The sequence below is a fragment of the Talpa occidentalis genome, unplaced genomic scaffold (genome assembly GCF_014898055.3).
Source record: "Talpa occidentalis isolate TD23 unplaced genomic scaffold, MPIMG_talOcc4v2.1 talOcc4.3, whole genome shotgun sequence".
NCBI lineage: Eukaryota > Metazoa > Chordata > Mammalia > Eulipotyphla > Talpidae > Talpa > Talpa occidentalis.
The window spans coordinates 63,394,813-63,408,434 of NW_023603184.1; the positions used below are offsets into that span (position 1 = coordinate 63,394,813).

Below are 13,622 nucleotides of genomic sequence, written 5' to 3' on the forward strand. Positions count from 1 at the left end.
ATCTGGGTAGAGACCAGTGGAACCTATCTTAATGTGGGCATTTAGTGAGCAGGTACAGGGCACTGAATGTGGGGGAACCTGTGGCTGCTGCCCCAGGCTCTCTCCTGAGCCTGCCCCCACACCCTGGGCCTGCACTCACCACTTCCCGGCAGGGGAGGCAGCTTGGTGTTCCGGGTGTGTGGAGCTGGCCCGGCCCACGAGCAGGAATCCTTGAGTGACTTGAGCTTCTCCTTCTTGAGCTGCTCGAATCGGTGCATGGCAGTCATGTGTTTGCGCAGCTGCAGGCCCCCAGCGGAGGGGGCAGCCAGGGCTGAGGCATCGGGCCCTGAGGGCGGGTCATCCAGAGCTGTCAGGTCTCCCAGGCTCCCGGGCCCCGTCCCCGGCATCTCCACGCCACTGTCATTGTTGGGGGCACTGCCCAGAGGAGAGGGCTCACTGCTGCAGGACGACTGGGCCCCGGGGCTGGACTGACAGAGCTGCAGGAGGAGTAGGGAGAAGGAGAAGACTCAGAGGGTGCAAGCACCCACCTGGCCCTTAACCCACACTTGCACACACACCACACCCTTGCACATCCAGGAACAGGAAGGACAGCCTCACTTCTGACCTTGGTTTCCCCAACTCTAAGATGACCTGAACTGTCCCTGGGACAGGGTTGGAGGATGGTGGATGGACAGCATCGGCATGCACAAGGCACCCAGTAACTGTCACCCCACACCCCACATGTGCTCCGAAGCTCTCCCAGCCAGGGTCTGGCTGCAGCTCTGCCTGTTGAACTTGCAGTGTGTGGACACCTGAAGCTGAGACCCACAGAGGCTGCCGCAGCTACATGGTAGAGCTACATGGGGTCAATGTGACAGAAGGTACTTAAACATTGCCAGCAACAGCCATGGGTGCATGATGAGGCCGGGAACCACAGCCTGCCGAGTTGGTGCGTTCTCAGCAGGCCAGAGGCAGCTTGTTAGAAAGGGAAAGGTCAACCAGCAGGGGCGGGGCTGCTGGATACAGATCTTGCCTGAAACGCCACCCCTGTTCAGGCCTCTGCGAAACTAGGCTCCCACCACTGCGGCGTGGGATCTCAGCCCAAGTGGGATTCACCGCCACTGCAGCAGTTCTGGGCTCATTCCTAGGCTAAAAGCTGTCTCATTCCAGACCTTTCCTGGGGAAATGGTAGTGCTCCCTCCTATCCCTGGCAGCACCCACGTTCCTTACCTGGGCACTCAAGACCCATCCCTCCTCTGCAGCCTGGACTCACACCCCCTCTCTGCCTTACCCCACGTGGGCTTGGTGCTCACAGTTTGCATGCATCTGCCAGTTTGACTCTTGCTGCCAGCCTTTACACGTTCTGATGGTGCCTACCTATCCAAACCCACCTTTCCCAGACAAGTCAGTCTCTGCCCAGCCAGCGCCCTGGACAAGCACCCCAGCACATCCTCACTCACGCCATCCCCCCCACACCCGCACCGACTTCTCTGCTCACCTCAGTACCGTCTATCCTTAGGGGAGGTACAGTCGGGAGAAAGAGGTGGAGACAAAGAACAGGTGGTTAGAACAAGAGGAGCGGAGGCCAGAAGGCAGGTGGCAGAGACAGGACAGAGGGAAGGGGACCAGCTGAGGCTCTCTGGCACTGATTGGAAAGGTAGGCACCAGGAATCACCCATCCCCTTGCAAATGACCACTCGGGGGGCAGGCAACTCCATTGTCCAGGGGCTGATCCAGAAGAACGGGCCAGCCTGGCCATAGACAGGCTCTGTGTGAGGCCCAAGGTGAAGGGAGAAAGGTCATGTTGGAAAAAGAGAAGTGGCATCATTGTGCTTAGAGGTGGGGAACCTGGGGGCAGAGTCTGCAGGTGCAGTTGAGGCTCTGGTTTCCGGGGTGGGCTATGATTGCCCTCACACCCACTGACTTCCTGGGGGTGGGGGGTCATGGATCAGGGCCTCCACTGCCCAGCTCTGCTTACCCCGGAGCTCTCGGTCTTGATGGCTTTGACATGAAGACAGTCCTCCACGGCCTGGCTAGTGCTGCTGGCTTCCGTGCTCTCCTCAGAGCCCCGGCCACCAGGCTCAGCACTGGCCTCATTGTCCCCGTTCTCCTTGAGCAGGGGGGCACGGAGGTGCATGTCATTTCGCTGCTTCTTGGTGACGTGAGCATCTGGGCCATGTACGGTTTTCACGTGCTTCCGGAGAGAGCTGGGGTCTGTGTATCGCTTGGTGCAGCCTGGGATCTTGCAAATGTAGGGTTTCTGGGAAGAGAATCAGGCCTGCATTATGGATGGGAGCAGAGAGCATGCTCTGTCCTAAAGCCCTGCAACCTCCTTTGGCAGAGCCTGGCTGGCACAGTCGGAAGGTGCTTGACCTATTTGCTCGATTCTCTGCATGGTACCACGTCAGCCCCAGAGCTGCCCTTGCCTGCCACCACTTCCTGCAGGTGAGCATATGGTTAAGAGAGCTGCCTCAGGATGGATGGGAGACTATGGGGGCCACTCAGTGCCTGGTGTGTCGCTAAGCGTCCTTCCCATGAGCAGGGTGCTGGGATTCTTGATGTTCCTGGTTAGTGTATTACCTCATTATCCTTCTGGACCCTTGCATCTCTGAGGAAGAAAGACAGGCTCAGAGAGACAATGTGCCTGGCTCAAAGTTATTGGAAATAGGCCCAGGGTCTGTGATCCTACATCTTGAGCTCATACACACACCCATGCACATACATTAGACACACATGCATATAATCCCGCGCGTATACACAGACTTACAAACATATCTCTATATACAGACACTTACCCCGGCATAGACACGCTTGTACCCATGCATGCATGCACACCCACATATACACACATCCATGTATGTACACACAGGTACTTACCAACACACACGCACACACACACAAACACACACACACAGGCATACCCCTCTCTCCAAGGCTAGCTCTTGTGTGCAGAAGCTCTGAAGGGTTTAGATACCTTTCGAAATTCCTGCAACTTCTTTCAAGCCTTGGCACACAGGATCCCTTTGGGGTTTAAAATGTACCTAAGTTCGCAGACTCCTTCCTTCCCAGGGCTACTGAGTGACAGTGAGTGGCTGGGTGGGAGCGGAGGTGGGTAACAGCAGACACAGCTCCTGCCTGACTTCCTCCTCTGTGCTCTCAGTCCTGCCAGGAGCTCTGGCCGCCTGGGGAGAGAGGCTGTTCTGCTCCATCACTGGGTGGCAGGGGTGGACGGCAGCCCAGGCAGCAAGAGCTGCGTATCAGCTGTAGGCTGCAGGGGCAGGTCAGTGGTGGGCGAGGGCTCATGGCACCTGGCTACCTGTGGCCTACACCAGGTGTCCAGAAGCATGAGGTGGCACATCTGGGCACGAGTTGGCAGGGCATGTGTACCTCGTTGGAGTGGGTGCGGTTCTGGTGCTTGGCGCGGTCAGAAGCGTTGGAGAAGGCCTTGTTGCAGCCCTCGTGCTCACACACGTATGGCTTCTCCCCGGTGTGGGAGCGCAGGTGCGTCTTCAGGTTCTCCAGGCGAGAGTAGGCCTTCGAACAGCCCTCGAACTGGGGAGAGGCGGTTCAGTCAGTGACAGGCCTCAGATCCAGGGCAGGGCGCCTGACCTTGGAGGTGGCCTGCTGCCTCCCCTCACCCCCACCAAGGCACAAGTATGTTTTTTAACAATAACATTTAACTTCCTTTCTGATTATAAGAATGACATGTGAGCACTCTAGAAAACTTAGAGAGGACTGACAAGTACAAAGAAGAAAATAAAAACCATTGGCTGCCCGGGGATAGCGCCTGCCAACCTCCAGGTAGAGCTCATGCAGTAACTTTGCAGCTCATCCCCAATCAGACTTTATCCCCAAAATGGAAACATATTGAGTATTTAGTTATACCTTCTGCTTGTTAAAATCAATAGCACATCATGAGACTCTTTCCTGATCATTAAAAATCTTTGAAAATGTTATTTTTATCTGTTTCCCAAATGCCACTCCCTGTTTAGAATTTTTCTGTGTTTTAAAATGGGCTGAGAATAAAATCCAGAGTCCTCTGGGTGAGCCTGTCCCCCTCACCCTTGCTCCTGCCGCTGAGCGACACCACTGAGTCCTTCGGGGCACGCGCCTCTGGCTGGAACCTTTCTCCACCCTGGCTCGCTCTCTCCCCCTCTTGTCTTCTAGGTCATCTCCTCTGAGAGCATGTCTCCGATATTCTTAATCATCATATCCCACCCTTCACTCTCCCGAACACATCTATAATGAAATTAATCGTTTGTGCTCTGGATTTCCCACGAGGGTACAAGGCTCCATGAGAGCTGGTACCTTCTAGGTCTCGTTCATTTCTGTGTTCCTGGTATTTAGCACCTGACAAGAAAGAGAATTTTGGGAAAGGTAGGGAGGAAAGGGGAGGAACAGGGAGATAAGGAGGGGGTAGGGGAAGGGGAAGAGGGGGAGGGAGGAACAGGGGAGAAGGAATAGGGGGAAGGAAGGGCCTTTGCAGGAGGTTTGTTCTAAAGAGTCTTCAATCGCACCCCATGTACCCGTGAGGTGTTCCCAGGGTGACAGGCAAACCCCAGGGGAACTCCCTCCGTCACATCCTCCCCTTTGCTTCTGACCAATGTGGCTGAGCACACTTGGCTTGGCTCCAAATGCCTTTTTTTTTTTTTTTAAATAGAGGCATGTTTTATTTATTTATTTGTTTGTTTGTTTTGTTTATACAAGCACTGGGTACAGTCAGAAGTGCGGGAGGGTGAGAGAATTCACCAGAGCCAGAGCGGGGAGCAGAGCAGGCAGAAGGACCGAAGTACACTGCTGAGGGGAGCAGCGGGCGGCAGGAGAGGTCTGCGCGCCATGCAGGACCCTCCTCCGGTGGCCGGGGAGCAGCCGGGGATCGAATCGGCACTGCAGAGGCTGCGGGGATCGAACTGGTGCCGCAGAGGCTGCAGGCAGCTTCGCAACCCAGCGCTCAACCGCTGCGCCACCAGGGAGGCCCTCCAAATGCCTTTTATCTGGTTCACAGTCACAGCTCATATGCAGAGGACTGTGGTTTGCCATCACCGAGGATGTGAAGCAAATTACTTGCTGCAAAAGACTCAGATGAACCAAACAATCTTGCAAAAGGAGGACAAAATTGGAGGCCTGACCTTCCTACGAAATGACAGCAAGCAAGACTGTGTGTGGTGCTAGCAAGGGGACAGACATAGAGGTGGATGGAACAGGAGTTCGGAAATAAACGCATACTCTGATGGCCAACCTACTTTTGACAAGGTGCCAAGACCACTTAATAGGTCTGGCAGGGGCCTCAAGGATGCAAGGCAGAAGGCCCAGGGCAGCCGCACACAGTGCCTGTCCCCCAGTGCCGCTGCTGTGGGCCATCCCACCCAGGTGTGCCTGTGCTAGCTGCATGCAGCACATCACCTGGCTCCTGGGGCCCGTCCCACAGATGCTGCTGCGGGGCAGGGCTGCGCCCGGGGCCCACTCACCGTGCACTTGTGGGGTTTCTCGCCTGTGTGCCGGCGCATGTGCACCACCAGCATGTACTGCGCCTTGAAGGGCTTCTGCTCCCGCGTGCAGGCCTGCCAGCGGCACACGAACTCCTTCTTCTCCCCGTGGATGTGCTCGTTGTTGATGTGCTGAGGGAAGAGACCATGGAGGAGTGGGCCCCACCGCCCACCCCTCCCGACCCCTGCTGGGTGTGCAGACCATCTGCCACGTTGCCCACCACCTACTCTCTGCAGACCATCACCCCACAAGACCATGTCTATGTACAGGCCACCCACCTCCTTATGCATTCTCATTAAGTGCCATTAAATGAAGATCTACTGTGTGTTACTTGTCTCGACTGCATTTTCCAATTAGTCATTAAAGTGACTGATGAGGGTAAATTAAACTTTTGAATTAAACTGGGTCCTGGGTTGGCACCCCCATTAGCTCCTCAACCACTAGCAATATTTCCTTTGCCACAGCAGCCCCCTTCAGTGCCATCAACACCCTCCCCACCTGTAGAGAACAGGATGTACCCCGCACTTGCTAACTCTGAGCTTGCTAAGTGGGCAAAAAGGCAAAGGGAATTCGAATATAAAAGCTAGATTCCAGCTGCTGTCACTCAGCAGAGAGCCACTGATTTCTGCAGCGTCTGCCTGACTTCTGCTCTTTCCTCCTTGGGAAAGTACTTTCAATAAACTTTGCTTTATTTCTAACCCATCAGTGTCTGTGGATTCTTCCACAGCTCACGCCTAGCTAACCTTGACACCTGCCTACCACATCAGTGGCCATCTAGGATGGTCAAAGGCTCCCTGCTTACTCCAGGCTGGCCTCCTGGCTGGCCCTCTCTGACCCCTGGGGAGTTGGTGGCTATCATGATGGTCCCAGGTTGTAAACAGTAGATGCTAATTAAGCGCAGTGAGACAGACATGCACCTATGGGTGCATGAGAAGATCCTGAGCTTGCCTATTGCTCCAGAGATTTTTAAATAAAAAATTTAATTATAATGGAAACATAAAAGAGTTTTGTCTCTATTTTGGCAGTAACCCACGAGATGACAGCTCAGTCCCTCTTTCGCAAAGCCCCAGTGTTAAGTGGCTGCTCACGGCGCAGGCGATAATCGTAGTGGAGCTACATTCTGATCCTGCCGGTGGGCTCTGGGCACTGTGTAAAGCTGCCCCTGGGGCGAAATGGCCCAGGAGGGTAAGGCTGCCCAGCCAGACAGTGTGACTAATCCCACAAAATGGCTGTGGGCTCTGATAGGGAATCCCTGCAGAGGAGGTCCCCAGACCCATCCCAGCCTGCAGCACTGTTAGTCCAGGATGTAAGCTAACTTATTTTTCCCAGTCCCTGCACCCACACCTTCAGGCCTCTGCCCTGGGCCCATCATCTGTGTCTATCATGGGGTAGTTTCCCCTGCAGCGCAGAGCGGTGGGCCACGGAGGCTTCCCGTGGCAGGTAATAGCGTGACCTGCCTTTGGTAGACCCTTGGTCTTTGGTCACTTGCTGTGATTATTTAACCAAAGGCTGCAGCCTCCCTGGGGCAGGCATTACTACCTTTACCCTCGGGCTCCATTAGTATGTATGAGGCTTCCGGGTCCTTTGCCCCCTCCATCTCTAGGGCTATTCATATAACTGCAGGGCTGGAAGAGGTGGTATAAGTCCCTCACACAGCAGAGTGGAAAAGTATACTGATGCTCCTGCTTCCGCCACCTCTGGGTGCTCTAAACACCACCTGGGAGCCTCTCTGGATCCAAGAAGTTCCCCTCCATGTCCTGCCATGTTATGGGTAAGCCTGTCCTTGCTTTCTATAGGGAGCTGTGGAAGGCAAAACTCCCGGGTCTTGGGGGTCCCACTTTCTCTCCTATCCAGCTCCATTCCTTTTCTTCTCTCTGTCCTCACCTCCCTTCCCCCCATTTCATTTCCTCCTACAGCCCTCACCCTCCCTCCCACAACCTCTGACCCGCACAGTCCACTGCAGTGGTCACTCGCTACTTGAAATGTGGCTGGTCCCAACTGACATGGCTGTAAGCGTAAACTGTACACTGGTTTCAAAGACAGATAATGGAAAGCAAAAGGGTCATAAACTATCTCAATAACTTTCCTTTGTATTGATTATAGGTTGAAATAATATTTTAGATCTCCTGGGTTACATAAAGCATTGAAATTAATTTCATCCTTTTTTTTTACTCTTTTTTAAAATGTGCTCCTAGGCAATGTAAAGTTGCACGTGTGCCTGGTATTTGTGGCTTACGCTGTCTTTCACTGGGCGATGCCATTGGAGATCATTTGCAACCTACAAGTCAGCCGAGGGCTAAGCGTGGATGCAATGGCAACCCCAGCCAGGCAGACCACTGGGCTCTCCTGCGTGAACCACACAGGAGACTGTCACGCAGACAGACGTAGTGACAGAGCAAGTAAAATCTACTGAGCTTTGAACTTCCAGGGGAATCTTATCACATTAGACTCATTCTCCATTTTTAAAGCCTTTCAAATGATAAAAATGCTTCCTGACAATGTCTTTCATTTTTTTTCTTATTGGTTTACTTAGCAACAAATTGTTAATAATTGACTGGGGGTTCCAGCTCGCCTGTGCGCCTGCTGCCATCCGTCTGGCAGGGAGCAGAAAGAGCTGGGCAGAGGGGTTGCGTCTCCCCATTAATGGGAGCCGGGTATTTCCAGGGCCAGGTCGGGGCGGTCACCCCTAGCTTCAGACAGTCTGCAGCTGAAACCATCCTCCCCATGTTGGGATTCATCTGCTTCCTGGGTCCATCCCATCATCTTTGAACACATCTTTTACATCCTCGCCTGCACCCCATTACCTGGGTCCTCTTCCCACCCCACATATTGGCCCCTCTCTTCTTTTTTGATTCATTCTGATCTGTTCTACAACTCACATTCCCAGCGGCCCCCCTCTATCTCGAGATGTGTTTACCCAAAGAGATCCTACGGGTTGAAAAATTATACCCAAGTTCTAGAGGGATTAGGTAAGACACCGCTTCAAGGTTCTCTGTCAGCTGCGATGAGCTGGCTGGGAAATTCCAGTCTCCTGGGCAAGAATTTGGGGAGAAACACCCAAATGCAAAAGCAATCTGTAGCATTTGAGCCAAGTGGCATGCCTGGAGGCGGCAGAGAGAGTAGGTACGTCCTCAGTGCCGAGTCCAAGGAGCCGGGGACAAGTGCACGTCTTTGGGGTGGTTTCTGGATGGGAACAGAGTGTGAGAGAATGTGTGCTGTGTCTGCCCATGAAGGCTGCTCATTTTGTGCATTCTTCACCTGTCCACCAAGTAGTGTGTGCATGGGGATTTCAGCTCTTGGATTTCAGTTCTCTGCTGCATGGAGAAGAGGGAAGAGGCAGGAGGGAGGTCACATGTGTGGAATGTTGCTACCTGCTAAGGGTTTACCTTGGTACCATATTCAATCTCCATCCCTCCATTTACAGGAGAGAAAACAAGAGGTTGTCACCTGTTCAGACCCCCTTGGCTGGCTGTTATAGGGCCTAGTTGAAGTCAGGGGCTCCCACACCGAGCCCCTGCTCTTATTCATCCTACCACAAAAAGTTCCTGACTTCAGCCATATGGATGTTCCTGTAGAGAGGGGTATAGAGGGGGGACCAAGAGACATAACCTGAAGGACACATCCAGCTCCCAGGCCTTCTCTTCATCTATATCATCTCTATATTTGTTTCTAAAATTCTCCTTTTAGAAACAAGCAGGGTGCATATAAATACAGTCTCCTACAGAAAGAACAAGTGGCCAGGGATCTCCTGGTCTACTCCTCCAGCCCTTCCCTCCAGCAGAGGAGCTGGAAGGCTCAAGGCCCAGTGTGGCCTTAGTCCTGGGCGAGCAGGCTGCTGGGGCTTGGAGACTTACATGCACCAGCTGCTCCTGGGTGTCGTATTCTTTGCTGCAGTCTTCCCAGTGGCAGTTGGTCTCATAGATGACCACCTCAGCCTCCTGCTTGCAGTCTTCCCTGTCTAGGTCCTCCTTGAGGTCAGCCAGCTGCTCCTGGGGGAGGGCAAAGCACATCCACCTGATCCATGTTCAGCTACCTGGCCCAGAGGAAAGATCACTGCTTGCCCTATGCAGGCTGTACCACAGACCCACTTGATGCACACGGCCACACAAACACATGCACCACACCCCCATGTGTACACACACACAAATGCACTCATCAGCTTTCTCATCTCAGCCCCTTTCCTCAGCTCAGCTCCACCATCGCTCCTCCTATCATAGCTGCTTGGGGGCCCCTCCCTCCTCTCTAATGCTGACTTGGCACCAATAAGGTGTCCCATCACATTCACGGTCAAGTGACATGGCACCAATAAGGTGTCCCATCACATTCACGGTCAAGTGACATGACAAGAAGAATAGGGGAAAGGGATGCAGTGACTTGCTTGCTGGGTTTGGTTTCATCCTGGTAGGAGGGGGCCAGGGTGGGCCCCAAAGACTCAGGGATCAGTGCATTTTTACGGTTAGTGAGTGTGGGGTCTGCTTCTACCTGGAGGCAAGAGAAAGCCCAACATGCAGATGCTTGACCCTTCAGAACACTTATTTTCTTATTGTTCTCCCCTCCTGAAAGTGTGCAAAGGTGGGGGACAGGTCATTGTTGGTGGGTTCTTGACCCATGTGCTCACAATTGCAAGACGCCGCTCAATTTCAGGGTGTAAAATCAACAAGGTTCATTTACAAGGGGAAATCAGGATAGGGACAGAGTTCCTAAGGCCATAGATGGCCAGCTCTCCCACTCCAGATAGTGTCCAGTGTGTCCAGTAGCTGAGCCCAAAAGCTGCTCATGCAAGACAGCATTGTCCATCCCACGAGAGCCTGAAGCGGCAGCACACCCGCAGCGCTGCCCCAGATCCCAACACCCTGTGGCAGCAGGGGGCAGACAGGGGTGGCGCTGCCGAGGCTGCACCGCAGCTTCTCTCCTGAAGCCCAAGTCTGTCTCCTCCTGAAGCTTCTTCCAAGCTGAGTCAGTCTCAACTGGCCAAAGCCTTTCCAAGCAGCCTCAAATCTCCTCTCAAGCCTGCTCTCCCTCAAGCTGGCTGAGGCCTTCCCCAGCAGCTTCTGCTTATATCCACCTTCAGGGTACGTGCCTTTCAAATCTGATTCGTCCACTTTCCAAACCAGTTGTTTCCAAGACTTGACTGGTACCTGTGCAAGTCTGAACCAAATTGGTGCCAGTGGGAGTTCAGACTTGGAATGTTTTCAAAAAAAATTGAAACTGAAAACTAAAACCTGGTAGTGCATCCAACCTGCCCTGCATCGCCCTGCATCGAAGCTGGGTCGGTGAGCTCTTCTGTACCTGAATGGTGTGGCCAGCTTCAAGTCTGACCCGGGTACCTCCAAAATTGCCACATTTTTTTCTCTTACTTCTTTTTAAACCTAAACATAGCTGCCCCGGGTTGGCTGGTGCTGATACCGCTCAGCTGGAAAAACTGAGGTTCAGGGAGAGGTTGACTTGACCTCCCCAGAATACACAGTGAGTTTGTGGCAGCTGAGATCTGGACACCAGGCTCCTGATCATGCTGGGGCAACATGTGCCCATTTTGGGGTGGCAAAGGAAGGTCCCTGAGATGTCAAAGATGACAAAGACTTTTACTCCTAAACCAGGAAGAGACTGAGAATTACCCCTGCAGGGCTGCCCCACCCCAGCTGCTGCTAACACAGCTGGTCGGCGGTGGGGTGGGGGGGGGGTAGAGAGGCGCAGGGGGACAGGCTGGAAGTAGCAGGAGCCGGGGAAAGGGAGAGGCAAAGATACACCAGATTGGAATGAAGGCCCAGGGAAGATCTCCAGAGGATGTCAAGGATACTCCCATATTCCACTGGCCTGCTGGGCAGGCTCAGACTTGAGCCAAGCAGATGTCAGGATGTCTTGCTTTACATTTCAAGCTATGTCCCAAATGGTAGGAATGTTCTCTTTTTGAGAAGCACCAGTGGGAAAATATTTATTTTTCAGATTGAGGGGGACAGCCCTCCCTCCATAGTCAGAGCCCCTGCACCCACAGGTCCAGAGAGTCTGAGGCTCGCGTTATCAGGCTTTTTACTAATGTGGAGTCATTTCTAGGCAGATAGAAGCCAATCTCAGACTCACAGTCTTGATCGACTTTCCACTGGAGCTGCAATGTCCTTCAAAAGGAATACCTTTCAGTCAATGAGCATGATCTGAAAAAGGATAGGCAGTGTGTAGTACAGCAAGGCCCCGGGCAGTCTTGGGGCCACGTTCAGAGCAAGATGCAGGAGCACCTGGACCCCAAATCCTAAGGTAGGGAGGCCTGCAGTGCTGGGGCCTCCTAATACCCTCTGCAGTTTCAGAACAACTGGAAATAGACTTACTGTTTCCATAAGCTGCATGCCCGGCTTATTTCACAGGAGACTTGAAGAAGCTGCCAGATTGACAAGTGGAGGGCAGCACAGGGGAGTGGGTATGCTTAGGCTGGGCAGTCTCCTAGCTCATGATTTTAGGGATTAAATGGAGAGGGGATTCATTATGCTGCATTTTCTATCCAAGGAAAGCAAGCCCATTCACCTTGCAAATGAGTCAGGTCACTAATCAGGACTGAGTGACACAGTGACAACTTACTGATGATAAATGGCTTTCCTTTCATTGACACAACTGAGGAAGGAGCCACGCTGGGGAGGAGGGAGGGCTTTGTGTGCACCCCTCCTAGATGGAGGGGTTGGGGCTCGGGGCTCCCAGATGCTCAGCGCCTCGCCAACTCATCCTCACCGCTCTGTCATGTTATCTCACCTGGCTATGTGCCGTCCTCATCAATTTCAACAGCCCCTAGTGATGGCCAGCCTCGTGGAAACCATGCATCATGCTGAGATGCTTTGGCGTCAGCGAGGGGAGAATTTGTCACCAACCCCTCTGTTTGCCTGACAATAACAGGACCCAATATTTCATAAAAATTAAGTGCCCGGAGCCTGCCTGATGGTTTACAGGTCTGATAAAGGATGGCCTGGCAGAAGTAGGGAAGATGGGGACAAGAGGCCCTGAGCATCCCTGGTGTCAAAGCTGGTGATTCTGCAGTAATGGATGGAGACCAAGTCACCGTGAGGGCTTGGGGTGTGGGAGGCCCACCCAAGGGGTCAGCACACATACCACACTCTTCCACCACAGGCTTCTCCCCTAGTTGGGCTCTCTGCCTGCCAATTGGGAGTGCTGAGATAGGTGGCAGAATCTCCAAAGAGGCCTGCACCAGGGTCTCAGACTCAGAGCAGGCTGGATCCTCACCTTCCTGCCTGAAACCACCTTCCCTTCCCTCCCCCTTCACCATGCCGCCCACTCCCTCAAAGGTGCAATGAGTCATTAGAAAATACTACACAGCCACTATGTGCCTGGCCTGTGCAAACCCTAGTGATATGGAGCTGTGCTTCTCCCAATGTGCTACCTCCCCAGAGGCTACAGTGCAGTGGAAGACATCTGGGTGTCTGGGTGATGGTGAGTCCTATTATCCAGGAGGTCAGGAGAGGCTGAGGTGACAGTGGTGGGTATAGGATAGGGAATGGACTTCCAAGGAGAGGGAGCCATTCAGAGGTCAAGAATATCAGTTTGACTGGGGCTTGCACTGTTTGACCGTGAATTGTGGGGAGAGCTGGCTGAAAAATCAGATATGCATTCATTCATTCATTCATGCGTGCATGCATTCAGCAGGTGTTTGATGAGCATGTATTATGCACAAGGTGCTGGAGACAGCACTGCTCCTCCCTGAGCTCCCTGAACTCACTTGTTCATTCATGCAGCCATCTGCTTATCCATTCACCAGAGGAACTGAGGACTGGCCCCAGTTGAGGATGGAGAGGACAGCCAGCAGTTACCTGTGTCAGGGTCAAGGGGGAGGCTGGCCGCAGGCCCTCGACCTCAGTCTTGACCTTGCTGCGCTTGTGAATGACGATGGGGTTGACGGTGCTGCTCACGGCTGACTCGCTGCTCTGCTTATTCTAGGGAGAGGCGTGTATAAGAGATCCCATCATGTGGAGGCACCCCAAATTGTCTGGGCTATGCCAACGGAACCCTCCCCACAAAGAACTTCTGGGTCAACCCTGCGTTTGAGGTTGCAGAAACTGCATGCTCCCAGGTCAGTACTCTGCTGGCCAGGAGCACTGAGCTTGGCCTGCCAGCACCTTCCTCCCCATTGTGCAGCTCCCAACTCCAGCACCCTGACTTCA

The 13,622-nt window shown here is 53.4% G+C and overlaps 1 protein-coding gene across 4 annotated transcripts in view; it reads right to left on the reverse strand.

Annotated features, from left to right (window-relative positions):
• GLI2 (GLI family zinc finger 2) overlaps window positions 1-13,622 on the reverse strand; it is a 236,602-nt gene that overhangs the window by 5,827 nt on the left and 217,153 nt on the right. For all 4 annotated transcript variants that reach the window (XM_054699625.1, XM_054699626.1, XM_054699627.1 and 1 more), the window contains 6 exons: window positions 13,272-13,394; window positions 9,321-9,455; window positions 5,448-5,597; window positions 3,367-3,531; window positions 1,958-2,239; window positions 140-476 (listed from right to left, as the gene is read on the reverse strand). In XM_054699625.1, coding sequence (XP_054555600.1) covers window positions 140-476; window positions 1,958-2,239; window positions 3,367-3,531; window positions 5,448-5,597; window positions 9,321-9,455; window positions 13,272-13,394 — 1,192 coding nt within the window. The remainder of the gene's footprint in view (window positions 1-139; window positions 477-1,957; window positions 2,240-3,366; window positions 3,532-5,447; window positions 5,598-9,320; window positions 9,456-13,271; window positions 13,395-13,622) is intronic.